The 26,346-nt window shown below is 42.0% G+C and overlaps 1 protein-coding gene across 6 annotated transcripts in view; it reads right to left on the minus strand.

The window, feature by feature from the left end:
• The window catches only part of vps8 (VPS8 subunit of CORVET complex), a 681,049-nt gene that overhangs the window by 415,608 nt on the left and 239,095 nt on the right, over positions 1–26,346 (minus strand). For all 6 annotated transcript variants that reach the window (XM_069934259.1, XM_069934258.1, XM_069934264.1 and 3 more), the window contains 3 exons: positions 14,152–14,198; positions 3,137–3,284; positions 921–1,010 (listed from right to left, as the gene is read on the minus strand). In XM_069934259.1, the coding sequence (XP_069790360.1) occupies positions 921–1,010; positions 3,137–3,284; positions 14,152–14,198 (285 nt within the window). The remainder of the gene's footprint in view (positions 1–920; positions 1,011–3,136; positions 3,285–14,151; positions 14,199–26,346) is intronic.

Below are 26,346 nucleotides of genomic sequence, written 5' to 3' on the forward strand. Positions count from 1 at the left end.
ACGGTTTGAGGCGTTATCAGCCCACTGGCGGTGGTCAATGTGGCAGGCACCAAGAGATTTCTTTAGGCAGTCCTTGTACCTTTTCTTTGGTGCACCTCTGTCACGGTGGCCAGTGGAGAGCTCGCCATATAATACGATCTTGGGAAGGCGATGGTCCTCCATTCTGGAGACGTGACCCATCCAGCGCAGCTGGATCTTCAGCAGCGTGGACTCGATGCTGTTGACCTCTGCCATCTCGAGTACTTCGACGTTAGGGATGTAAGCGCTCCAATGGATGTTGAGGATGGAGCGGAGACAACGCTGGTGGAAGCGTTCTAGGAGCCGTAGGTGGTGCCGGTAGAGGACCCATGATTCGGAGCCGAACAGGAGTGTGGGTATGACAACGGCTCTGTATACGCTTATCTTTGTGAGGTTTTTCAGTTGGTTGTTTTTCCAGACTCTTTTGTGTAGTCTTCCAAAGGCGCTATTTGCCTTGGCGAGTCTGTTGTCTATCTCATTGTCGATCCTTGCATCTGATGAAATGGTGCAGCCGAGATAGGTAAACTGGTTGACCGTTTTGAGTTTTGTGTGCCCGATGGAGATGTGGGGGGGCTGGTAATCATGGTGGGGAGCTGGCTGATGGAGGACCTCAGTTTTCTTCAGGCTGACTTCCAGGCCAAACATTTTGGCAGTTTCCGCAAAGCAGGACGTCAAGCGCTGAAGAGCTGGCTCTGAATGGGCAACTAAAGCGGCATCGTCTGCAAAGAGTAGTTCACGGACAAGTTTCTCTTGTGTCTTGGTGTGAGCTTGCAGGCGCCTCAGATTGAAGAGACTGCCATCCGTGCGGTACCGGATGTAAACAGCGTCTTCATTGTTGGGGTCTTTCATGGCTAAAGAAAAACACTAAAGAAAAACACAACATAAAAACATAACATTTATACCTCAAGCAGGACTAAAAAGGCACCGTGGATGTCACCTTCCTTCTCCAGCAAGTAGGCGGATGCTTCATGGAGCTGATGCTTCTTTGTAATCTAAATAATAAAAACATTTCGTTAAAATTCCAGGAACAAAGAGGTAACAATATCAAGCAATTTACATAAACTGTGTTCATAATTTAATGCCGTATATTCAAATTCACAAAAAAGAACAATGCAGCCAGCAAATTAAGAGCTACACTCCCACATTGCACTACATTAAACACAATCTCAGGAAGGCAACCTATGTGAGAACAATGTCAAATGAGCAAATTGGATTGGTCACGGGGCAACTCAGAGGTTGGATGTATTATTTTCATTTTTTTAAATTTACATACAGCACAGGTACATCCCATTAACCCGTGCTGCCCAATTAACCTATAACCCCTGTACAATTTGAACGGTGGGAGGAAACTGGAGTGCCTGAAGGAAACCCATGCAAACATGGGGAGAATGTACAAACAGTGTCGGATTTGAACCCCAGTCGCTGGCACTGTAACAGCATTGCGTTAACCTCAACATTAACCGTGCTGCAACAAGATAATCATTGCCAATTGGGTTGAAAGATTCCAGCGTATTATAGACAAAAAAAACATCTGCTGGAGGAATGCAGCATGTTGGGCAACGTCGGTGGGGCAGGGGATGAACCACTGACATTTCTGGTTAAGACTTCATTCAGTCTCGCGGAAGGCTTTCGACCCAAACTCCTGACAATTCGCTCCATCCCTCTGAGGCTGCTGGTTTCATCGAGTTCATCCAACAGATTGTTCCTAGTCTCAGATCTGTGCATCCACTGTCTCTCATGTTTCCAACATATTTCACATCAGTATGCTGAAGACAGGGGGAAAAAAAAGCCTTGCTGGATACCCTCAGGTAAAGCTGGCTTCTTAGCCATGCCAAAGTCATCATCAGAAAATACGATAACTTATTGTGAAATCCAAATTTTTGTTGTTTATGATCTTTTAGATAATCTTTTTTTTTGACAAGTTCACTTCAACTGCATTTGCCAATCACTTGCCCCATTTCTCCAAATTCCTGAAGCCCACTGGTACAGTCACATTTCCCATCTTTTAATCACTCAACCCTCCCAATCATTGCACCATTCCTCCTCTTTTTCATCACTCCATACACTTCTCCACAAATTCTCCCTGCTTCTCCAGAGCCATAAGGCCATAATCACTGGAGCAGAATTACTCCATTCGACCCATCAAATTCATCCACCATTCCATTGTGGCTGATGTAAATTTAAATTTTTTAATTTAAAAATACAGCACAGTAACAGGCCCTTCTGGCTCATGAGCCCATTTTGCCCAAATATCCCAATTAACCTTCAATCCTCATATGTTTTGAATGGTGGGAGGACACCGGAGAACCCATAGGAAATCTATGGAGACATGGGGAGAACATACAAACTCCTACAAACTGTGGCAGATTCGAACCCGGGTCACTGGCACTGGCACTAACCGCTGCACTGACCATGCCCCCCGCCCCCAATACAGTTAGTTACTTCAAGTTTCTGAGAATTTGCAGATTGGAGGACTTCTGGAGCCAGCAGATCAAAGCAAACATGAAGAAGGCATAGCTCTACTTTTCAAGGAGTCTGAGATTTGCCATGTCATTGTACACATCAAACTTTTGCAGGTTTACTGTGTAAAGTATACTGACTGGTTACATCTCAGCCTGGTTTTGGAATTTGAGAACCCAGTAACACAAAAGGCTGCAGACAGACCAAACATAGTCAGGTGAAAGATAGGCACTGATCTCCCATGCATTGAATGCTGAAGGCAGCATAAAGTACACCTATCATCCTGGTCACAACCTCTTCTCACTGTTTCCTTCAGGCAGAAGTTACAAAAACCTGAAGTCCAGGACCTCTAGGTTCAAAATCAGTTTTTCGCCTAAGAGCTATCTGGCTCTTGAATCTTCTGCAACTTTGCTAACTACCCTGGGACTACTGAAAGATCTATCTGCACTACTGCTCTGTCTTTTTGCACGAAATGCAACTACAACAATTTATTACTTCCTTTTCGGTCTCCTGGAGCATTGTGGTAATTTAATTTATTCTATGGTAGTTGGTGCATCTTACATACCTGTGTGGCTACAGGATTAATTTCAGTGCATCTGTACATTGCACTATTACAATAAATTCTAATATCATATAGCGATTTAAGAGCAGTGAGTACCTGAATTGCTTCTTCCAGCCTATAATGTTCCGACACCCTCAGAAAACCAGTCACACGCTCTGGATCATACTGACAGAGCAAGGTAAGGTACGTCTCATGAATGACTGGATTCAATGGCAGCAACTCCCGATTCACTTGCACTCCATCCCTGCAAAAGAAACAACCCAAGGATGTGATCACCAAGATGAAAAAAGGAAGAGAAGTCTTCAGGTCGGCCTCTGACAAGATCCAGCATGGAAGGTTTATACACAAAGGACACAAAGGCAGAGGTTGGCAATGTGGATCCAGTTTTCTTGGGAATTGGGTGCAGACTGTTTTTTTCACTAGATTACACAGAACAGTTCAGTACAGGACTCATGTGTCTGCACCAAACATGATATCCACAGCAAACTAAAACTCTGCTGCATGCATCTGATAGATATCCCTGTTCCACATTCCATCACTCTGTGTGAAGAAGTTCCCCTGAATGCAGCCTTGAATCAACATTTCAGATGTTCTCCTGCTTGCAACATATCGCTTTGTAGCATCTTCATAACCGAATTTCCTCCCCACCTAGCTACCAGCACCAACCACATCTTCAGTAAATTCTTTAATAAAAGTAATAAGGAACAATTATTTCCTGAGGCAGATGGATATCAACTAGAGAACACAAGTGTAAGGCAGGAACATTAGGAAATATTTTATGAAACAAGAAGTAGTTGGAGAACCAATTTTCAAAAGGGAATTGGAAAACGCTTGAAGGAGAAATTTGCTGCACCAGGGGGAAGGAACAGTCTAGCGGATTAATTGAATCATTGCTCAAAACCAATGTCTCCACAGTTGAGCAAAGTTGGACAGATTTTAATTAATTTGATAGACATTTGCACTGAAACAGCAAAATGGAATGATCACCATTCACTGAAAGACATATTATTGAATTTTAACAGTAATTTAACAATAAATAATCTCAATAGCAAGTATGACACAGCACTAAAATTGATAACCTTTAAATCTCAAATTATAAGCCGTCACAGCGAAATGAGAGAGACAAGATTTTCTGCTGCCCTCTCCGAAAATACCAAGGTTGATATACATCCTTGACAAATTAAATATCTTTCCTGCAAATGAAACTGAGTTATTCAAGGAGCAATTGAGACCTTCTATTTATAATTGAAGGAAATGCCTTCACCACACAAATCTTAAAATATTGTTCAATGTCAGATTGTTCATCCCCACTATAAGTAATAACTCTTCACCAGAAATAATCTTGCCCAACTCTGTTCGGTCATAGAGACCTCAATTTTCGCTATACAGCATACTCCCTTGAGGCCACTTTAATGCTTTTGCAGAAGTGTTATTCCCATTAGCCAATTCTAAGGAATAAAAAAAGACCATGTACCATAAAAGTTAGTCAAGTTCTAAGGAGTGTATATTTCAATATATTTTTCAGAATTTCCAATCTATCCTAATCTGTGGACAACTGATTGTAGCAGAGCAAGATAAAGTCAGGGAAATACAGGGAGGCCCCGGTTATGAATGAGATCTATTCCTACGTCTGTCTTTAAGTCAAATTTGGAGATATATCAGAACAGGTACATACGATTCTTATTTAACATCAGTTAGTCAAATATTTGTCTTAGAAGTGCAAAAAAAATTAAAGAAGCAGTTCTTAAAACAGTTTAGATAGGAAAAGAAAAAAAAGATCATGATTAAAAGTTAACACTTATTCCAGCAATGTCTTACCTACCGGAATGGGCATTCGTGAGGTAACATTACGCACATGCACGAATTGGGGGCACAATTTGTTCCTAAGTACAAGTCAGACGTTCGTAACCCAGGGACCCCGTAGAGCAGATGTGCCACATCCAAACTTAAGTATAGATGACATAATCTTACCATATCCCAATAAATTTTCATTCTTTCTTTATTGACAAGAGGTTGCTTTGGCAGGCAAGGTGAGGGAAAATCCTAAGGGCTTCTATTGGTATAGTAAAAAGCAAAAAGAGAGCATGGGACAAGATTGGTCCTCTTGAAGATCAGAGAAGTCAGCCACAAATGGAGCCAAAAGAGATGGGCGAGATGGGATTTTTAAATCTGAATTTACTCAGGAAACTGGCACAGAGGCAAACAAAAAGTGAGGTCATGGAACCTCAACTGATTAAAGAAGAGGAGGTGTTTCCTCTCTTAAGGCAAATAAAGGTGGATTAATCCACAAGGCTTGACAAGGTGTTCCCTCAGACCTTGAAGAAGGTGAGAGCAGAAATTTCAGGGGCTCTGGCAGATATTCTTAACATGTCCTTAGTCATGGGTGATGTGCCAAAGAATTTGAAGTTAGCTCATGCTGTTCTGTTGTTTAAAAAAGGCTCTAAAAATAATCTGGGAAATTGTAGGCCAATGACCCCAATGTCAGTAGTAGGCAAGTTGTTGCAAGGTGTTCCAAGAGATCGGATATACAAGTATTTGGATAGATAGGGAATAATTAGACATAGTCTTTGTGCATGTTAACCAATCTTACATAGCTTTTTGAGGAGGTTACCAGGAAAGTTAATGAAGGATAGGACTATAGTTCAGTCTTTGACAAGGTCTCACATGGGAGATTAGTCAGGAAGGTTCAGTCACTCGTTGTTCATGGGGAGTTCGTAAAGTGGATAAGACATTGGTTTTACAGGAGAAGCCAGAGATTGGTAGCGGATGATTGTTCATTAACTACAGGAAGGAAATCATTAAGATTGAAAAATTGCAGAAGAGACTTATAAGGGTGTTTTGCCAGAACCTGATGAAATGAGTTAAAGGAGAAGGTTAAACAGGCTGGGACGTTATTCCCTAGAGCACAGAGGAATGAGCAGAGATTTGATAAAGATATACAAAATTATGATAAGTATAGATAGAAGTGCAAACAATGAGGTGAGGCAAGATAAAAACTGGAGGATATAGGTGAAGGGTGACAGGGAAAATTGGGATGAACTTCTTCACACAGAGAGGTGGAAGTGTGGAATGAACTGCTATCTGAAGAGGAGAATGTGGGCTCCGTTATGACATTGAAGAAATATTTGAACAGGTACATGAATGGGAGAGGTATGGAAGGATACGGTCCAGTGCAGGTCAGTGGGACAAGGCAGTAGAACAGTTCGGCACAGACCAGAACGGCCTGTTTCTGTGATGCACTGTTCGATGGTTCTATGAATTTTTTTCCCCATAACTTTACTTGCACATCCTCAATTTACCAAAAATATCTTTTTCAATTTAATTGAGGTACTACAACTTGAATACTACTGTTTTATTTGATAGAAATTTGAGAAAAGTGCTCAGCAGGTTTTTATTTACATTTGTTGCCTATTTTGTAATAAACAATAAAACCAACCTTCTGCATGACAGTAGTGTGACAGAATACTCTCGACTGGTCTACAAGGGTGAGTCTCAGTTTAACAAACTCGGCATCTTCTACAATAAGTTTGAGATTCAATCCATCTTCCACCAGCACCCATGCTTGGGTATCATCTACAAAATGCACTGCAGTAATTAGTCAATGGAAAACCTTGGCAGCCAAATGCTTCACATCCATTCAAACTCCGCTTACCATTTGCATGCTCCCTTTCAAGTCACACATAGTCTGAAGAAATATACACCAATTCATTCTTTGTCCCTGACCTAGAATTCTTGACTAGATAACACTGTGGAGAGCTATTTTAATCAAGATCTGGAGCAGTCAACAACAGTGCCTCAGTATTATCCTCACAAGAATAATTAGAAATGGGCATTCAAACCCTCTCCCTCTCTTGTCAACATCACCTATAATCTATAAAATTAAACAATGGAAATTATAACCATCACTACAAAACTCTTAACTGGAGTGGTGGTAGAGGCTGGTACAACATTTCAAAGATTTTTAGTAACGTGAGAGTAAGAAAAATGTTAAGGATTATGGAGTGTGAGGAAGGAGAGGATAAGATTGCTGTGGAGTAGGTTTATATAGGTTGCCACAGCATCAAGGGCCAAAGGCCCTGTACTGTGCTGTCAAATTTTATATTCTATGATTTGTTCCAATTTGTTGGTCATACTTAAAGTTTAATTTGGAGCCAATTTTAAAATGGAGATTATAAAATTAGAATCTTTTCACTATATCAGTGACAATTTCCCATAATTCTTTTTACTGTATTCAGAAATGTAGGTGAAAGTGACGACTTTCTGGCTTCTTTTCGATAGGAAGTTAAAGAATTTCAGGTATGTTACATTCTAAATGTAGAATTATTTGACAATAATGGAACCTTTCCCTTGACGTGTTGGCACAGAAAACAATCTCTCTGTCCCTTAAGCATGCAATGCAGCTGTCACATCCCATATTGCCCAAAATAAGGCAGTGACAAGCCATCAATTACAGTTTTTTTAAATGTTCAACTTTCCACCTTGGAACACATTTTGTTGTCTGATTTGAATATCAATTAACCATTAGAAGTTTATAAAGGTCATTTCATGGTACTTTGATTTGAACAGCAAGAGCAGAGAAATAATTCCAAGAAACTTTTGGAAGCACAAACATTTTAAATATACCCATCAAATACGGAATTGAAAAATTCTTAAGTGCACATTCGAAAATAACAGAAAACATCAAAAAAAACCCCAAGAGACCACAAGATATGGGAGCAGATGTAGGTCACTTAGCCCATTGATCCACTTTTCCCAAATGATGGGAGAAAAAAAAAGGCCTGCTTAATTTCACTCCCAGAATGTCCTTCAATCTCTCCAGAATGTTGCCCAGAATCAAGTTTGTAGTGGATTAAAAATGAATTAATGAGATGCCACTGAGTGGGTAATCAGATCCCTATTAAGAAGCCAGGATGTGCCGGTCAAATTTCTCGAGTGACATGAAACAATTCATAGGTCTCTGCAGGAAGAGTCCATTTTCCATTATGTGTAGCCATATTTCAAGACTGGTTTATCTCATTGTTTTTTTCCAATTCTGATCATTCAGATTCTCTCCTCACAATGCTGCCTTACCTGTTGAACATATATTTCTATTTTATGACTTTGAAGTACTTAAACTAGCAGTACGTTGCAGATTTATGATTCACCTGTCCATGATGCCTGTGAGGAGCAATAAACTGGAAAGAATACAAAGGAAGCAGCTCATTACATTCCTCTTTGAGATGACAATGTTGATTTCAGATCAGAAATGAATGTACAGAAGTAGAAAAAATGGAAATTCTTTCCATCACTCCAATAATATTTAAAAACTCAAAAGGAAGGAACGAAGAAAGAGGAGTAAAAGGTTATATTAATTTCTTGAAATGTAAATGAGCAAAAACACCATTACAAAGCACTATGTTACTCACTGCCAGTTCCCTGATTGTCAGCTAGTTTCAATACGTTGGTCAACTCATTTCTGCCCTCTGCAGCAGGATGGGACAACACAGACCTTCCGACGCTGAAGGGTTCAGCAAGACCCCACCCACACATGACAACTTTGATTGAAAAGGTAAGTTTGGCTACTTTATTTTTATCCTAAAAAAATTCTAGATAGGATTTTTTTTAAATTACAGAAATCTTTCACATCGTTTTTAAATGCCTGTGATCCTTGGGGTTTTAGGGATGGATTGTCAAGTGCAGAGTAGAGAAACTGCTGCCACAGAATGCCCAGTATGAACAGTGAGCCTCAGGCACCACACAGTCTAATCCCCACCTTCATCAATAACGGGTTGAAAATGGGCATAGGTTGCTCAAACTGTGCAAATCACTGAGAGTCCAACATTTCAGAAAAGCAGTGTGTTTCCTCTGCAAATAGTACAATATAATGCTAACCTTCATCAACACCATCTCTGTAAATTGATGCATAGAGTTAAATATTACTTGACAGTTAAGTGAGTTCCAGCTCTGGAACTCTTTGCTTTTTGAATCATCTGCAACAATGATACTTAAAAGAGGAGCCTGAGGGGCTCCTAAAATGGTGCAACGACAATAACCGGAGTCTCAACATGGAGAAGACAAAGGAGATATTGAGGATGAAGGACAACCACTCTCTACTACGCACCAATGGCTCTGTCATGGAGATTACAGCTCCTTGGTATATATATATTTTCTTTGGCTTGGCTTCGCGGACGAAGATTTATGGAGGGGGTAAATGTCCACGTCAGCTGCAGGCTCGTTTGTGGCTGACAAGTCCGATGCGGGACAGGCAGACACAGTTGCAGCGGTTGCAGGGGAAAATTGGTTGGTTGGGGTTGGGTGTTGGGTTTTTCCTCCTTTGCCTTTTGTCAGTGAGTTGTGCTCTGCGGTCTTCTTCAAAGGAGGTTGCTGCCCGCCAAACTGTGAGGCGCCAACATGCACGGTTTGAGGCGATATCAGCCCACTGGCGGTGGTCAATGTGGCAGGCACCAAGAGATTTCTTTAGGCAGTCCTTGTACCTTTTCTTTGGTGCACCTCTGTCACGGTGGCCAGTGGAGAGCTCGCCATATAACACGATCTTGGGAAGGCGATGGTCCTCCATTCTGGAGACGTGACCCATCCAGCGCAGCTGGATCTTCAGCAGCGTGGACTCGATGCTGTCGACCTCTGCCATCTCGAGTACTTCGACGTTAGGGGTGTAAGCGCTCCAATGGATGTTGAGGATGGAGCGGAGACAACGCTGGTGGAAGCATTCTAGGAGCCGTAGGTGGTGCCGGTAGAGGACCCATGATTCGGAGCCGAACAGGAGTGTGGGTATGACAACGGCTCTGTATACGCTTATCTTTGTGAGGTTTTTCAGTTGGTTGTTTTTCCAGACTCTTTTGTGTAGTCTTCCAAAGGCGCTATTTGCCTTGGCGAGTCTGTTGTCTATCTCATTGTCGATCCTTGCATCTGATGAAATGGTGCAGCCGAGATAGGTAAACTGGTTGACCGTTTTGAGTTTTGTGTGCCCGATGGAGATGTGGGGGGGCTGGTAGTCATGGTGGGGAGCCAGCTCTTCAGCGCTTGACGTCCTGTTTTGCGGAAACTGCCAAAATGTTTGGCCTGGAAGTCATCCTGAAGAAAACGGAGGTCCTCCATATATATATATAATAGACAACTTATCAACCACAATGTCTCATTAATCAGGCAAGCACAGTAGTGCTTACACTTCTTCTTAAGGAGGTTGAGGAGAGTAAGGGTTATCTGCTCCCATTTTAGACAACATTTTACAGGATTTTCACATAGTTGAGAATGTCCTGTCTAGCTGCACAATTGTCCCGTAGAAATGCTGCAAAGCAGCGGAGTGGAAGTTAATACAGAAGATCGCCAAAACAGCCGAGATCACAGGGTCTCCCTTTCCTCTTTTGAGGACGTTTACCAGGAGCATTGGTTAAATGGGGCTTAAAGAATTAGTGAGGAATGTTTCCATCCAGCACTCAGTATCTTTGCCCCACTACCGTCTACTGTCAGGAAGGAGCATCAAAATCAGGACTGCCAGACTGGGAAATAGTTTTTTCCCCACAGGCTGCGAGGTTGATGAACAGAAACCTATAACAAAGTAAATAATTCAAAAATATTTATATATATTTATTTAAAATTGTATCATTAAGTATATATGTAACTATTATTGTGTTGTGCATTGTGTGTGTGTCGTGGTCAGGAGGATCCCAATTTCATCTGGCTGTATATGTACAGCCGGATGATAAACAAATTTGAAAATAACATTTCTTTCCATTGTAAAGCAAGTAGTTTTAAAAAGAAACACTAACATCAGAATTTATTGTCATGAACAAGTCTTGAAATTCAGTGTTTCATATATATATATATATATATGTATTTAATAATATATATTAAAATAATCGTGCACAAAAAGTAAGGCAGTATCTTTGGTTCATTGATCATTCAGGAATCTGATGGCAGCGGGGAAGAAGCTGTCCCTGTGCTGCTGAGTGCTCGTCTTTAGGCTCCTGTACCTCCTTCCGAATGGTAGCAGAGTGAAGAGGGTATGGCCTGGGTGGTGTAGATCTTTGAGGATAGAGGCTGCTTTCTTAAGACACCTCACATAGATATCCTCAATGGAGTGGTCTGATGCCTGCGATGTCGCAGGCCAAGTTAACAACCCGCTGGTGTTTATTCTTGTCCTGAGATTTGGCACCTCCAGACCAGGCAGTGATGTAAGCAGCCAAAATGCTCTCCACGGTGATACACCGAATCTCCTCAAACACCTCGCAAAGTATAGCCGCTGGGAGACCTTCTTCGTGATTGCACCAACATGGAGGCTCCAGGACATCCTCGGAGATGTTGACACCTAGAAATTTTAAGTTCTTGACCCTTTCCACTACTGAGCCCTCGATGAGGACTGGGTTGTGTTCCCCTGACTTCCTCATTAAGTCCACAACCTTGTTGAGAGCAAGGTTGTCGTCATTACACCATTCAACGAGCTGATCTGTCTCCCTCCTGTAGGCTTCCTCATTGCCATTTGTGAATCTGCCGACAACTGTGGCGTCATCAGCAAACTTATAGATAGCATTGGAATTGTGCCTGGCCACACAGTCATGGCTGTATAACAAGTAGAGCAGTGGGCTAAGCATGTATCCTTAGGGTGCTACTATGTTGATGGTCAGTGAGGAAGAGACGCAGTTTCCAATTCATACTGAATGTGGTCTTCCATGAGAATGTCAAGGATCCAGTTGCAGAGTGGGGTACAGATGCCCAGACTTTGCAGCTTCTTGACCAACACTCGGGGAATAATGATATTGAAGACTGAGCTCAAAGGACTCAAAAACCAGTAGCAACAGAAAGTCACCAAGGCAATGGCTACTTAAACAAAATTGGTTCTATTTTCTTAATACATAACAATGAAATCAATACTTAACTTATTGCTATTAACTTAACCTTCCCCCCCCCCCCCCAACTAATTTGAAGACTACATAATGTTTGTGTGTTCAGGAAAGTTCTTTTTCACTGTCCAATCATTCACTTTTCACTTCTTCATGTTTACTGGTATCAGGCAATCTTCAATACTGTGCACAGAATTAAACAGATACTATATTCATCAGGCTCTGGTACTTTAACTTCAAGTTGTTATCAATCAGGAAGGTCTTTGTTGCTTTCAGAGAGATATTCGTTATTTGATGGATACACAAACTAATCTCCTCAATCAGCAACTGAAGTGTCTTATAGAATAAACTTTCCCCCTCTTTGGTTTTTCCAAAAGATAACCTCTTCTTCAAGGAGTTTTTCTTTTTAGGTATGAGGTATCAGTTTATTTGACGCCATTAACACTGTTACAGCATTAAAAACGAGACAATGTTCTCCCGACCCAGTACAAAAACTGTCTAACAGTACAATCAATTTTCAGAAACCAGACAATGGTACAAGGAAACACATTACCGCTAGATGTTATAAAAACCCACCAGTTATGAGTTCCCCAAACCTGAGGGGCCGCTATGGGCTGTCGCACAGCCTTCAACAGTTTGGGTTTCTGACCCCCTCAAAGATGTTAAGTTCACCAGCGGCTGGGAAACCACCTACTGCCCACAAGTTCCTGCTTTCCGAGCCTTCCTGCACCATTCTTCCCATGAGGCCGACATCACAACCTGAGGGCCTCCATATTGTCCATACGGCCTAGGCACATCTCTCTCAGCCTCCAAGTCCGGCACAGCTCCTCAACCCTCATTTGTGTTGGTCATCATCTCCAACTCCACTGCTCACCTTTCCACTCAGCCCGACAGTGGACACTTCTGACAATGCTTTCAGAGAGCCAAAGAACGGCCGCCTCCAGCATCGCAGCGGCTTGGCTTCCTCCACTCCAGTCTGAAGCTCAATATCTCCGTTGGATGAGCAGCCGCTCGGATCCACTCCCATTCAATGTGTTTCACAAGCAACACATGACTCCCTTTTCTCCAATTAAAAGTTGTACATGGTTCCAGACATCTAATTTCTTGCAGCAACCATGGTCAGGGGTAGCCGCTGCAGACAGGTCCGCATTGCCAATTTCATTTCAAGTCTGGCTCTATCACCGCCATGTTTTCCCCTATTCCAGGAGAAACACAATAACCAGCCACAACCTCTGCCATTGACAAAAGAGATTTATAATAGAACTCAACACCAATCTGAAAATGGGGTCTTGCAGCAGGTCTGCAACTTGCAGCCTTCACCACAAATGCTACAGAATACTCTCCCAAACAATGGATGTTTTCTCTCTATTTGCAAAACCACGTGGGCCCTCTTAGAACAACAAACGTCAACCAGAAATTTAAAACTCTGGCTCCAGTTTAGCAGCCAAAAGATAGGTTCTCAGTTCCTCAGCCTGGACATTGTTCAAACATGCTGGACTCACAAGCACTTCCCATTGTCTCTGCAAAGTCAACTGTGGAGCTCTTTCATACCACTTGTATGGCAAATGAGATGTTTGTTTGTGAAATGTCTTACCCTTTTAAGATATATTGTACCATAATTTTATTAATGGCTGCCTCTGACAGCCGCAATGAGAGATTGAAAATGTCCGTGAACACTCCGGCTAGTTGGTTGGTGCAGATTTTCAGTACCCTGCCAGGGCCTGGCGCCTTGCAAATGATGTTCTAACATTGTCCTCAGAGACAGATATCATAGGGTCCTCAGCTTTTGCAGGGATTCTAGTAGGCACTTTTTGGTTTGTCTTCTCAAGGCAGGCATAGAAGATGTTCAGCTCATGAGGTAATGAAGCATCACAGCCATCTATGGTGCCCATCCTCGCTTTGTAGGCTGCAATGGCCTGCACTCCCTGCCATAGTTGACATGTATTTGTCTGTCTTTAGCTTCCTCCAGAATTTCCACGTTGCCTCAGAGACACATAATAATCAACCTAACAATGCCCAATTCCTACTCTTTTTTAAAGCTTTTGTTCTAATATGCATTAACTTGAAATGATATGGATTTCTTAGCCAATTCATTTATTTCATCTCTACCCCAGAAAATGCTTTCAAAACATTTTACCGAGTAATGGCATATTTTAGAGCGAGATATTTCAAAGAATATGAAAACGATTAACCCACAACACATAACTAGAATTTATTCATTCAATTCATGAATATATTTAATTACATTTTGCAAATAGGTAAAAACATACTCACGAAGGATCCAATAGACTTTGTAATAACTGAAACAGCAAATGTTCATCCTGGAAAAAAGTATAAAGGACTGAAAACAACAATTACAACATCTGCGAGTTATCATTACCAGAACTAGTTCATTTTTTTTTGCACAAAGCAGAAAAAAATGTAGTTTTTTTTGAAAAGTATCTCTTGGACAGATTGGGAACAAGTATTTATTTATTTTTTGTCCACGATGGTGCAAGCAACTGTGAGAAGTCTTCTATTTTTAACTTTTCATAACATGGATTTCACATTTCAAATAAGACACAGGAGCAGAAGTAGGCCATTCGACCCATTGAGTCCACACCAACATCATCATGAGCTGATCAATTCTCCTACTCAGCCCACTCCCCTGCCTTCTCCCCATAACCTTTGATACCCTGACTATTCAGATAGCTATTAATCTCTGCCTTAAATATACCCAATGACCTGGCCTTCACAGCCACCCATAGTGGTAAATTCCAGAGGTTCATCACTCTTTGGCTAAAGAAATTCCTTCGCATCCTTGTTTTAAATGGGAACCATTCAATCCTGAAGTTGTGCCCTCTTGACCTCGACTCCCCTGTCATGGGAAACAACTTTGGCATCTCTACTCTGTCCAGTCCTTTCAACATTCAAAATGTTTCTATGAAGCCCCCCTCATTCTTCTGAACTCCAAGTCGTATAGGTTAAGAGCCATCAAATGTTCTTCATATGCTAATCCCTTCATTCCAGGAATCATTCTTGTAAATCTCTGAACCCTGCCCAATGCCAGCATATCGTTTCTTCAATAAGGAGTCCCAAACTGTACCTTGTACTCCAAGTGAGGCCTCACCTATGCCTCAACATCACATCCCTGCTCTAAAATTCTATTCCTCTCAATATGAATGCCAATGTTGCATTCACCTTCTTCACCACTGGCTCAATCTGGAGGTTAAACTTGCATGAGGAGTCAACCACAGTTTTGTGGCAAATCTGGCTAAAGACATACTGAACTAGGATGTCAGTTCAACTACATCCTTTGATGTATGTTTAATACTCCCTTACTCCTCCCAAGCTCTATTTATATTGTAGTTGATGCAAACTGATTTGAGTATTGGAAATACAGTATTGAAGACAAATATTAAACCATAGAATGATTGAGCAAGACACCCCCATTCTGCTTTTCTTAATAGTCAGTCTGTCTCTGAATCAGAGTGGAGACTATATTAACCACACAGATGGCATAAAGAAAACGGTACATTGCATCATGGATACATCCAATGGCCACCAAGTCATCTTTACCGTTTACAGTACCTAATTCCATTTAAACTCCTCAACACTCACTGAACCACCAGACTAGAATTTCACTGCCTTTATTTTCCATAACACCAATAATAACATTCCCTTTCCATCCTTTGAAGCACCACACATCTCCTCCTGTCCTTTCCTTTCAATATCCTGAAAAAAAAGTTGCCCCTCTCAAACTCTCTTCCCCTTCTATGACTTTTGAGTACAACTGCACCCTGACACTTCAATTTCCCATTCTCTCTCATTTCTCTGGCCTCAACTCCCTACTCTTTAGAGTATGGTTCTGTCAATTTTATATCAGGTAACAATTTAAGCTGAACATTCTTTCTTTCCTGGGGTTTAAGGACAAAATATGGATGCCAAGACTACCTAAATTCCACAACTGAAATTTCTTCAGAGGGTGATGAATCTGGAATTTTTTGTCACAGATAGCTGTGGAGATCACCTCATTGGGTGTATTTAGAGCAGAGGTTGATAGGTTCTTGACTAGTAAGGGTATTAAAGGGAATGGGGAGAAGGCAGAATTGAGTTGACATATGACTCGAATGATGGAGCAGACTGGATGGGAATAGCTGATTTCTGCTCCTAGGTTTTATACTGCTTGATTTGTAGAGCATTGCCAGTAATTTGTTGCCATTTCAATATTTTGCCTATGCACCATTTGGGAATGAAATCAGATAACATCTTTACTGGAAAATATGTTATAAATTTGGAACATGTTCCCCCAAGGGTGTGAAACAACTGTTACAACACAATTTAGGCATATCATCCAGAGAGTAAATGCTTGGACTTTTAAGTCACTTTTAGCCCAATGATGTGATCATTAAGATGATAGAACACATTTTTGTTCCTTGCTCACAGCATTAATCTCATATCAGTGCATTTCAATATGAAGAAACACTTGCTTTCCAATAAAGGTTCCCTCTTTAGAGTATGGTTCTGTCAATTTTATATCAGGTAACAATTTAAGCTGAACATTCTTTCTTTCCTGGGGTTTAAGGACAAAATATGGATGCCAAGACTACCTAAATTCCACAACTGAGCTTCAACCTTCCTATCTACTGTGTCCGATGCTCTGGTTGTGGCCTACTCTACATCGGAGAGACTAGTCACAGACTGGGAGATTGCATTTCTGAGCACCTTTGCTCTGTCTACATCAGTGACAGGGATCTCCTAGTGGCCAACCATTTCAATTCTGCACCCCACTCTCACGTTGACATGTCTGTCCGTGGCCTCATGTACTGTCAAACCCAGGCTATCCATAGATTAGAGGAGCAACACCTAATTTTCTGCATGGGCACTTTCCAACCTGTGGTTCTGGTAGCCCTGTTCTCCCTCTCTTCCGTATCCCTGACTTTCCTACAGGTCTCCACCCCCTACCCTCTTCATTCGCAGAGACAACCCCACTCCCCTTGTTTGCTGATGTGCCCCCCCTCCCTTATCCACCTATTACCTCCTGCCTGTGGTACTGTGCTCCTCCCCCACCATTTTGTTTAGGCGCCTGCCCACATTTTGTCATTCCTTGATGAAGGGCTCCAATCCAAAATGTTGGTTATGTAATTTATCTTTGCTATATAAACAACACTGTTTGACCTGCTGAGTTTCTCCCGCGTTGTATCTTTAGTTCAATCATGGTGCCTGTAAACTTCTGTGTTTTACTTCAAACCCTCCTAATTCTTTGTCACCAGAGAGTGGTCTCCATTCTTCCTCTTACCCATCTGACCCCCCTCATCTTCAATCAACCTTCATCATTTCCCCCCTCTTGAATATCCCATGCCCCTGGCCAGCTTTCAATCTCCAGAAATGTCAAGACATACAAATTCTGCCACCTTTGTATCAGGAACCAAAATCGATCAGCATCAACCATGTCCTTGCTGACTTACATTGGCTTTGCTCTTTCAATGTTTCCATACATCCAAGTACTCCATAACTCATTCCCAGCCACTCCTACTGTAGCCTCTTGCAGCTTTGAAGTCTTGTCCTGGAGCATGTTGGTTCTCTCATATTCAACCCCCAGCACTGAAAGCAACCACTTCTTCTATCTTAACATTAATGAATACCCAAGGTGAATTTCCCTCCAAAAATCTCCACCTCTCCATCCCCTTCTCTTCCTTTGTCTCCTTAACTTGGATCATCTTCCCTTGTCTCCTTAACTCAGGGGAGTGGTGCTGAGTGGGAGAATGGATCAGCTCATGATGAAATGGCGAAGCGGACTTATAAGCCAAATGGTCTACTTCTGCTCCTGTTATCTTATGGACTTATTATGTGATAACGATAATCAGTAAGTAAAATATTTTATCCAAAAATGTGCATTGAAAGTAAAAGCTGTGCAATTTACATAAAATGAGGAATTTTCTGTAAGATGCAGAAGCGTTAAGACACAGTCACACATACAGTTTTTCCAATTATATAATAATCCATCAATGTTTAACAAGCTATTTTAATAAATACAGAACTTAACAATAATGGAATGCAGAGATTATTACCCTGTAAATCAATCTGAAACTAACTCACAAAACTTTTTGTCACTTACAGAACACAAGAACCATGCAACTAAACTGTAATATTAGAGCCATAGAACTAAACTGCACAGGAATGAACTCATTGGTCGAATGCTAACCAATTTGTCCATCCAAGCTAATTCATTGGCCTGTGCTTTGCCAATATCCAGTATCTGTTCAAATGCTTTTGAATTCTCATAATTGTGTCCACCTTTGCAACATCCTTTGGCAATTCCTATCTTTCATTTTTGTTTGGAGGAAGGAGCTTACAGAAAATCATAAGGGGCGTGGGCAAAGTGATTACTCACCATCTTGTTCTCAGACTAGATGTGTCTACTGAGGGGCAACTTTTACCACTCAAAAGATGGACCATATCTGAAATGAGCTGCCAGAAGAAGCTGTAGAAATGGGCATAAATAAGATGTTCAAAAGACATATGGAAAGCTCTATAGATAGGAAAGGTTTAAAAGGGATATGGAATAAATGCTTGGAAATGGAACTAACCCAGATGATAACTTGGTGTGCGCATTCCTTGCTGAATGACTCTATGGCTCTATAAAGCTGCCAAGAATGTTCATTGACACTTGCTGCACAATACAAATGCAAATTATTCTTGCAGCAAAGTAAAAAAAAGTACACTGAAGAATTATGAATGAACCCTCAAAAAGAGTCCTCAGTTGGAAGGCAGTTGATCCAGCCCATTCCCTATTTGACATTGTAGATATTATATACGGCAAGAAATGCAGGGTGCAGTAAACCTGCAGCAATTGCTGTGTAACAATTAGTACAGTCCCAACGTAGTGCACAGGAATTTGAGAGACATTTGACAGCAGAGGAACAATTTGGAAACATATATTTTGCAATGGTTCTCTATCCAAGCTCCTTGTACTTAAATTGTGCACACTACAAGCGCCAAAATATCATCTCTACTGCTTAATCATATAATTCCATTCATCTGGCAGAATTCCAACAACACTTTGCCATGCCAAATCTACTAGATATAAAAGTTTATAGCACTCAACACTCGATAAACTCTCATTTTCCAGTGGTAATCTCTGTGGTATCATAAATATTATAATGAAGTCCCAGCACATGCTTTAAAAATAATCATGCAATATTCCACACCATCTGTCAGTGCAGACATTATGTGCCAATTTTGAGACACGATTCCCTTTCGATGCCACCTCCAAGAGGTTATAAAATATAAATCACCCACAGCAATAAAACTAATAACAATGACCATAAATATGCTGCAGCTGAGAATTGAAGATCAAATGTTGACATTGTTAATAGCACTGAATCATAGTTTTTAGCTGCAGGAGATCACAGCGACATACTAAATACCCAAACATAAATAGCTGGCAAGAGTCCTGCAATTAATGGGGTGTTCCTGAAATTTAGTTTACCCAACTTATAATTAGTTAACATTGCAATTCTGCGTTAAATTTTTTTTTTAAATCACCTCCAGGCGCAATGTAACAGCACATTGACATGTTCTGTCAAAGAGAAGTGGAAAATTCCTCGTTTAAAAACATCTAGACCACCTGCCAAGCAATGGGCTGCTGGAGAAAATGAATGGAAACCCACTTGGGGAGTGCCTGGTTGAAAATAACCATGAGAAGAAAAAGAGGAACACATTGCTCATCCAAGAAAGTCTCCTCTACATCAGGGAGACGAGGCGCAGATTGAGATATCGCTTTGTTGAGCACTTTTGCTCCATCTCCCACAACATCCAGGATTTTTCAGTAGCCAGCTACTTCAATTTCACCTCCCATTCCCACAGTGACATAACTGACCACTGTCTCCTGGATTGCCATGGGCCATGCAAATTTTAGGTACAGTCTCGAACCAATATTGAATTCTCCAATTTCCGGTAATCTCAACCCTTGGTTTCTCAAATAACTCTCTCCCATTGCTATTTCTTGTCTGTGGCCCCATTCCTCTTTCTCTTTTCCTTTACCTGCACCTGCAACCTGCCTGTCACCCATGCCTTGCTTCCTCCACTTCCCCACCCCTTCCTTTTACTCCTCTGACCATATTGCCTCTTCCTCCAATCGCTTCCCAGCTTCTTACTTTTATTTTCCATTTCTTACATCTACCAACTCCCAGCCTGTGATCTTCCCCTACCTCCTAGCCTTTTATCTTGGTTCCTGCCCCCTTTCTTGCTATTCCAGAAACACTGACCATCTATTGCCTTCCATGGATGCTGACTGAGCCACTGAGTTCCTCCAGCATTTTGTGAGTTGCTCCAATAGGGCAGTGTGGCAGATGTAAGTTGTGGACAAATGCCATCAAGTTGAACTAAGATAAATCGAAGATGAATAACGAGACCACACCTCAGGTTTCAGCCAGAGAAGAGTAAAAAAGTAATTTATTGACATGCTGTCAGGTTAGGTATAGACAAACAACAGGTGACCTGGCATCATGACATTTGGAGTACGTACTACCTCATGACATTCACACTGAGTAGGCCAGGGCTTCTCAGCGGACCTACGGGTACTGCTGAGTCACTATGCTGTAGTGGCAAGTTGCCAGCCTGTTGTGTCTAGCTATCCTGAGTTTGGAGCTGTTAGTGCTGGTTCTGTCTATTCCACACCCGCCCTGCACCACCAGCGTACTACTACAGCAGCACGGTTAGTGCTATTACAGCACCAGTGACCGATATTAATTTCCTGTGCTGTATGTGTCTGCATGGGTTTCCTCTGGGTGTTCAGGTTTCCTCCCGCCATCCAAAACATACAGGGTTGTAAGTTAATTTCAGTCTAATTGGGCTGCCTATGGGTTTAAATGGCTGGAATCAGCTCCTACCATGTGGTAAATAAATAAAAATGTAACATTTAAATGTACCTTGACTGACACACAAATAAACGTTGTAAGGTTTTGCACTAAAAATGCAAGCATTAAGAATGGTAGATTGGTGCAGTTTGAGTACAATTGAAAATGGGTTTATCATAAAAGAATTAGGATTTTTAAATTGGAATGTAGACTACGTCACTTCTTCTTCTTCTTTGGCTTGGCTTCGCGGACGAAGATTTATGGAGGGGGTAAATGTCCACGTCAGCTGCAGGCTCGATTGTGGCTGACAAGTCCGATGCGGGACAGGCAGACACGGTTGCAGGGGAAAATTGGTGGTTGGGGTTGGATGTTGGGTTTTTCCTCCTTTGTCTTTTGTCAGTGAGGCGGGCTCTGCGGTCTTCTTCGAAGGAGGTTGCTGCCCGCCGAACTATGAGGCGCCAAGATGCACAGTTTGAGGCGATATCAGCCCACTGGCGGTGGTCAATGTGGCAGGCACCAAGAGATTTCTTTAGGCAGTCCTTGTACCTTTTCTTTGGTGCACCTCTGTCACGGTGTCCAGTGGAGAGCTCGCCATATAACACGATCTTGGGAAGGCGATGGTCCTCCATTCTGGAGACGTGACCCACCCAGCGCAGCTGGATCTTCAGCAGCGTGGACTCGATGCTGTCTGCCTCTGCCATCTCGAGTACTTCGATGTTAGGGATGAAGTCGCTCCAATGAATGTTGAGGATGGAGCGGAGACAACGCTGGTGGAAGCGTTCTAGGAGCCGTAGGTGATGCCGGTAGAGGACCCATGATTCGGAGCCGAACAGGAGTGTGGGTATGACAACGGCTCTGTATACGCTTATCTTTGTGAGGTTTTTCAGGTTTTCCAGACTCTTTTGTGTAGTCTTCGAAAGGAGCTATTTGTCTTGGCGAGTCTGTTGTCTATCTCGATGTCGATCCTTGCATCTGATGAAATGGTGCAGCCGAGATAGGTAAACTGGTTGACCGTTTTGAGTTTTGTGTGCCCGATGGAGATGTGGGGGGGCTGGTAGTCATGGTGGGGAGCTGGCTGATGGAGGACCTCCGTTTTCTTCAGGCTGACTTCCAGGCCAAACATTTTGGCTGTTTCCGCAAAACAGGACGTCAAGCGCTGAAGAGCTGGCTCTGAATGGGCAACTAAAGCGGCATCGTCTGCAAAGAGTAGTTCACGGACAAGTTTCTCTTGTGTCTTGGTGTGAGCTTGCAGGCGCCTCAGATTGAAGAGACTGCCATCCGTACGGTACCGGATGTAAACAGCATCTTCATTGTTGAGGTCTTTCGTGGCTTGGTTCAGCATCATGCTGAAGAAGATTGAAAAGAGGGTTGGTGCGAGAACACAGCCTTGCTTCACGCCATTGTTAATGGAGAAAGGTTCAGAGAGCTCATTGCTGTATCTGACCCGACCTTGTTGGTTTTCGTGCAGTTGGATAACCATGTTGAGGAACTTTGGGGGGCATCCGATGTGCTCTAGTATTTGCCAAAGCCCTTTCCTGCTCACGGTGTCGAAGGCTTTGGCGAGGTCAACAAAGGTGATGGAGAGTCCTTTGTTTTGTTCTCTGCACTTTTCTTGGAGCTGTGTGCGCTGGGTAGGCCACGTCTCCAGAATGGAGGACCATCGCCTTCCCAAGATCGTGTTATATGGCGAGCTCTCCTCTGGCCACCGTGACAGAGGTGCACCAAAGAAGAGGTACAAGGACTGCCTAAAGAAATCTCTTGGTGCCTGCCACATTGACCCCCGCCAGTGGGCTGATCTCGCCTCAAACCGTGCATCTTGGCGCCTCACAGTTCGGCGGGCAGCAACCTCCTTTGAAGAAGACCGCAGAGCCCACCTCACTGTCAAAAGACAAAGGAGGAAAAACCCAACACCCAACCCACCAATTTTCCCCTGTAAACGCTGCAACCGTGTCTACCTGTCCCGCCTCGGACTTGTCAGCCACAAACGAGCCTGCAGCTGACGTGGACATTTACCCCCTCCATAAATCTTCGTCCGCGAAGCCAAGCCAAAGAAAGAAAAGAAAGAATCCTTGGGACCAGACACTTTCTGGAATTTTTCAGATAATAGAATAGTAATTGCGCTCTTTCCGATTTGTGCAAAACAAAGAAACACTCCAACTAGAAGGGTCCTCTGGGGGAAGGCGGGTCATGGCGGTGCTGAATGGGGGGATGCTGTGGCACTGAACAGGGGGTTGCGGAGGTGCTGGGCAAAGAGGGGCGTGAGATCAAGATAGACCATAAAATCACTAGCGTACTTTTTTTTATTTTTAAAACATACAGAAAACTTCAAACATAAACTGGCTCCAACTAAGCAAAACACCTGAAATATACTGTACATGTAGTAAAAGCACGTTACAACAACGCCACCATCGTTGTAATGGTGACCATCGTCTTTTTTTCACAACTTTATTTATTTGTTCAACCAGGTTATTACATACAATAAAAGAAGTACATATTGTGAACAATAAAAAAAATTTATATAAAAAAGAAAAGAGAGAGAGTGAAAAAAGAAGACCTCCCTCCTCCCCCTCTCAGCCAGCTCTCTTTAGGAGAGCCAAAAAGAAAAAAAAACTAAAATATATTTACTAAAATCTAATCAAAGTAAATTTAAATGTAAATATTCTGAATATAAAGACCACCTATTAAGAAAAAAAGAATAATTATCATGTAAAACATACATTACCAAACAAGTTTTCATCTCATTATGCCATCTATTAATATCAATCACATTAGCATTTTTCCATGTACTTGCTATACATTTATTTTTGCTACAGATAAAGCTAAATACACAAAAGCAATCTGAAATTTATCTAATCCCAAATCTTTCAAAGGCTTCAACTCACCCAACAAAAATATTGCCGGGTCTAGAAGTATTTTAATCTTATACAAATGTTCCAAATTGAATTGCAATGATCATCATCTTCAGGTTGGAGTCTTTACAAAGAATCCTTCCAGTGTCAACTGCTTCATTAGAAGAGATTTCAGTCTAAGTAATCTCTCTTTAATTAAATAAACTGCCATAATCTCATGCTCACTGATAAATGAAGGCTATTCCATGTCATCAATTAACTGATCGCACATTTTAACCGTATCATCTATGGGCATTCCTTTTAACTAGTGTTCACGTGTCTTCTTCCTCATCAATACTTTCCTCATTATTCTCATCATTTACCACCTTTTCAGCCATTTCCCCATCACTCAAGGTGCATCATGGTCAATGTTCGGCTCTTCTTCTACGACAGATTCCTCCAACGTATTTACAACACTTTTGGTGTCAGCAATGAGATTTGATAGCATCTTCCAGTTACTGACATGGAATCCTTCAAAGTCTTCAGCTGCAGGTTCATTTTCATTGAACATTGTGCAGGCCAAGGTTTGATCCAGTTACATTTTTTGAAGCATTAAACAAGTAGGTGAGGATAGTCCTTAGTGCCCTTGAACCCTGATGGTGCTCTTTCATCATTCATTCATGTTTTTCTAGGGAGGTAGCGCCAGCTGTTTCATCAACATTGTAAATTTGCTCTGGATTAAGGTTTTGATCAGATACCACCTCAGCAAATTCATCAATGTAACATTCAGCTGCACCGTATTCAGTTGAAGCTTTTTCACCATAGATTTTCAGATATTTTGCACCATGACTCTTCATCAATTTCTGCAGCCAACCTTGTGAATATTCACACTCACCTTCAAGGTTCAATTTTTCATCGAATTTTCTAGCTTGTTTCATGACAATCAAACCAGTCAGAGATATACATTCACTTCTTCACTGTTGAACCCAATCAGCATACGCTCAATATCTGCGTTTTTTGCCCTATGCAATATTTTCCTCTTTTGTTAGTCTCTATCACTGTAAAACTTCAACAACTTATCTTTCTGCTTCTTTCAGTCATATATGGTGGTAGTTCCCATTCCATAATCTTCAGGACGATGCTGCACAAGTGCACCATGATCAAGCTTCTGCAATAACTCTACTTTCCTTGCTATTGATAATGACAGGCACTTCCTTTTCTGCTTCTCATTGTTACATAGGGGGCTCTGCTGCTCATCTGATGTCAAGCTATCTACGATGAATCTGGCAAATCGGAGGTGCTGGGCTCTGTTTCTTCCAATGGCACTTATAAAGTAAGGACTCCTTAGGGTTCCACTAATTAATGACTCAGACCAACACGGGATATTCAAGCATGAGCTGAGTGTGGGTCATGTTTGGAGCCAAATGTGAGCTTTAGTGAGATGACATCCATCGAAAAAATGTTCAGTTTTCGTAGGTTTTCGGATAAAAGATTTAGCACCTTTGTAAAGAAATGGTGTGTTGAAATCTTATTCCAGATGCTGGAGCAACACAAAGTGCTGAAGGAGCTCAGCAACCATGGATGGCAATAGATAGATGTCGTGTCATGTCAAAACCCTTCATCAGGAATAACAAGAAAGGTAAAAGCCTGAAATAAAAGGGAGGCGGGGGGGAGGTGATCAGTTTTTCACTCCAGATACTGGTGTACCATCATCCAGGTTGATCCAATTCAGGATTGATGGACTGCAGTAGTGTGAGAAATACTCTCTTTCAGATGAGAATACAGTATAAATAATTTCCATCATGTGGGCAGTAAGGATCCTGCAAGGCAAGTCATAGGAGTCATCACAGAATGTCTGAACATTGCATCTTTTCTAACATGGATACAAAAAAGCCTCTTCGTGTCTATAAACAGTAAAATAGAGGTGAGAGTAGATTTAGGTCCACTAGAAAATTATGCTGCAAAAATAATAATGGGAGGCAAGGAGATGGTACAGAAGCCAAATGAGTATTTTATATCAGTCTTCACTGTGGAAAACGTGAACAGTGAGCCCGATGTCGGGAGTGAAGGGAGTGAGAGCAGTTACTCTTTCAAGGGAGAAGGTGCTTAGAAAGCAGAATGTTCTAATGGTGGATAAGTCTCCGGAACCAGATGAATTGTACCCTCGGGTTCTAAAAGAAGTGGCTGTCGAGATTGTTGAGGCATCTTTCATGAATCAATAGATTCTGGCATGGTCCTGCAGAACTAGAAATTCGCACATTTCACTCCACTATTCAAGAAGAGAGAGAGGACATCCTGATGCCCAAGATGGCAGCACCTGTGCTCAGCAGCAGCCATAAGGGGAACCATTTTAATTCTGCGCCCCTCTCCCTAACATGTCTGTCAATGGCCTCATGCACTGTCAAACCAAGGTCACCCATAAATAAGAGGAGCAACACCTAATATTTCATCTGAGCACTCTTCAACCAGATAGCATTAACATCGACCTCTCCAGTTAGACCCCTCCCCTGACTCCCTCACTTCCCCATTCCTCTGTCTCCTTTCCTTCAGATCTCCACCCCCTTGCCTCTCCATTCAGAGAGCTAACCCATCCCCTATCATCTCATTTTTTTCTCACATACCCTCCCACCCATGTCCTTTTGCCTGTGGGGCTGTGCTCCTCCCCCAACTCCTGTCTGCTTTTCGCTCATATCTTGATAAGGGGCTCAGACCCAAAATATTGGTTATGTATCTTTATCTTTGCTATATGAAGAATGCTGTGTGACGTGCTGAGTTTCTCCAGCAATTTTGTGCAAAGTAGG

The sequence above is a fragment of the Narcine bancroftii genome, chromosome 4 (assembly GCF_036971445.1).
Source record: "Narcine bancroftii isolate sNarBan1 chromosome 4, sNarBan1.hap1, whole genome shotgun sequence".
Taxonomy (NCBI): domain Eukaryota; kingdom Metazoa; phylum Chordata; class Chondrichthyes; order Torpediniformes; family Narcinidae; genus Narcine; species Narcine bancroftii.